Below are 1483 nucleotides of genomic sequence, written 5' to 3'. Positions count from 1 at the left end.
GGAACGCTCAACCTTCCTGTGTCTTTGACCTTGAAGCCTGTTGAGGATCTGGGTGTTTTCATAAAAATGTCTCGGAGCTGACGTCGGTCTGTTCCTCTGTTAGATGGTGGTCCTCGCTCAGCGGGCTGGCGGGACCACAACGCTCCAGGCGAAAGTCGCCGGAGGAAGTTTGACTTTGACATCCGGGACGCCGAAGGTCACGGTCCTGGCCGCCGGCGTGCGGGGAGCGACGGACTTGAGGACGACAGGGACGGCCTGCCCGAGTGGTGCACGGATGAGGAGGACGGAGAGATGGGAACCTTCGACTCCTCTGGAATCTTCATGCCTCTGAAGGTACGTTTACGTTGATCTATCAGTTTAGTGTCGGATGATGCTCCCAGCTTTTAAAGCTTTAACGAAACGTGCGTGAAGTCGAGCTTGATGCAGGAAAATGTAACCGTGACGTTTACCGAGCCTCGAGTACGGCTGCAGTACGAGCACGGGGACCTTTAGCTGCAGGAGGTTTGCATGGACCAGGAGGCGGAGCCTCTCCGAGGGAGCTTAAAGAAAACGTTCAGTGTTTTTGTCGTCTCGTACATAATCTCATCAACAGTTTGACAAAAATCAAACTTTATCGCAACAAAGGCTGAAAAACGAACATGTGACCAAAGACGCTGCAGATCCATGATCCACATCCATCCTTCCTCCCTCCCTTCTTTCTTTATTTCTCTTCTTTCCTTCCTTCTTTCCGTCCTTCTTTATTTCTCTCCTTCTTTCCTTTCTTCCTTTCCTTCCTTCTTTCTTTCTCTCTATTTTCTTTTTCTTTCCTTCCTCCTTTATTTCTCTCCTTCTTTCTCTCCTTTCCTTCATTCTTTCCTTCTTTCCTTCCTCCTTTATTTCTCTCCTTTTTTTCCTTCTTTCCTTTTTTATCTCCTTTCTTTCCTTCTTTCCTTTGTTCCTTCTTTCCTTCCTTCTTTCTTTCTTTCCTTTACTTCCTTCGTTCCTTCCTTCCTTTCCTTCCTTCTTTTCTGTCCTTTCCTTTCTTTTCTGTTCATGGGGGTCACTGGTGTCCATGTCCAGCCGTCACTGTGCGAGGTGGGGGACACCCTGGACAGGTCTCCAGTCCATCACAGGGACACGGAGACATCCACTCTCTCTCTCACTGAGGGACAGTTCAGAGTTATCAGTCTAACATGCATGTTTTTGGTCTGTGGGAGGAAACCCACACAGCACGGAGAGAACATGCAAACTCCACACAGAAAGGTCCCGCGCCGGGATTTGAACCGGCGATCTTCTCCATCTTGTGTAATCCGACTAACAAAATGTTACTGTCGTAGTTTTACACGAGTTCCAGGCTAAGGGAAAGAAACTCGCACAAATACAAATAAACTGTTAAACAGCCGACGATGGTCCTGATGAAGTCCAGGTTTAATCACAGCACATCCGTCAAGCTTCGGTTTTTTTTATCCATGCTGGAAAAAAACATTTTCTATATTTTGACACA

At 47.6% G+C, this 1483-nt stretch overlaps 1 protein-coding gene across 1 annotated transcript in view; it reads left to right on the top strand.

Annotated features, from left to right (window-relative positions):
• LOC119417001 (GRB10-interacting GYF protein 1) overlaps nt 1-1483 on the top strand; it is a gene marked incomplete at its 3' end in the record, with an annotated part of 17690 nt that overhangs the window by 8254 nt on the left and 7953 nt on the right. The window contains 1 exon segment of the mRNA XM_037684205.1: nt 104-333. Within this exon segment, the coding sequence (XP_037540133.1) occupies nt 104-333 (230 nt within the window).

Source organism: Nematolebias whitei, chromosome 1, assembly GCF_014905685.2.
Source record: "Nematolebias whitei isolate Nwh7 chromosome 1, NemWhi1, whole genome shotgun sequence".
NCBI classification, from domain to species: Eukaryota; Metazoa; Chordata; class Actinopteri; order Cyprinodontiformes; family Rivulidae; genus Nematolebias; species Nematolebias whitei.
Note: the sequence above shows the minus strand (reverse complement) of the source record. Positions and strands in the feature narration are given on the sequence as shown.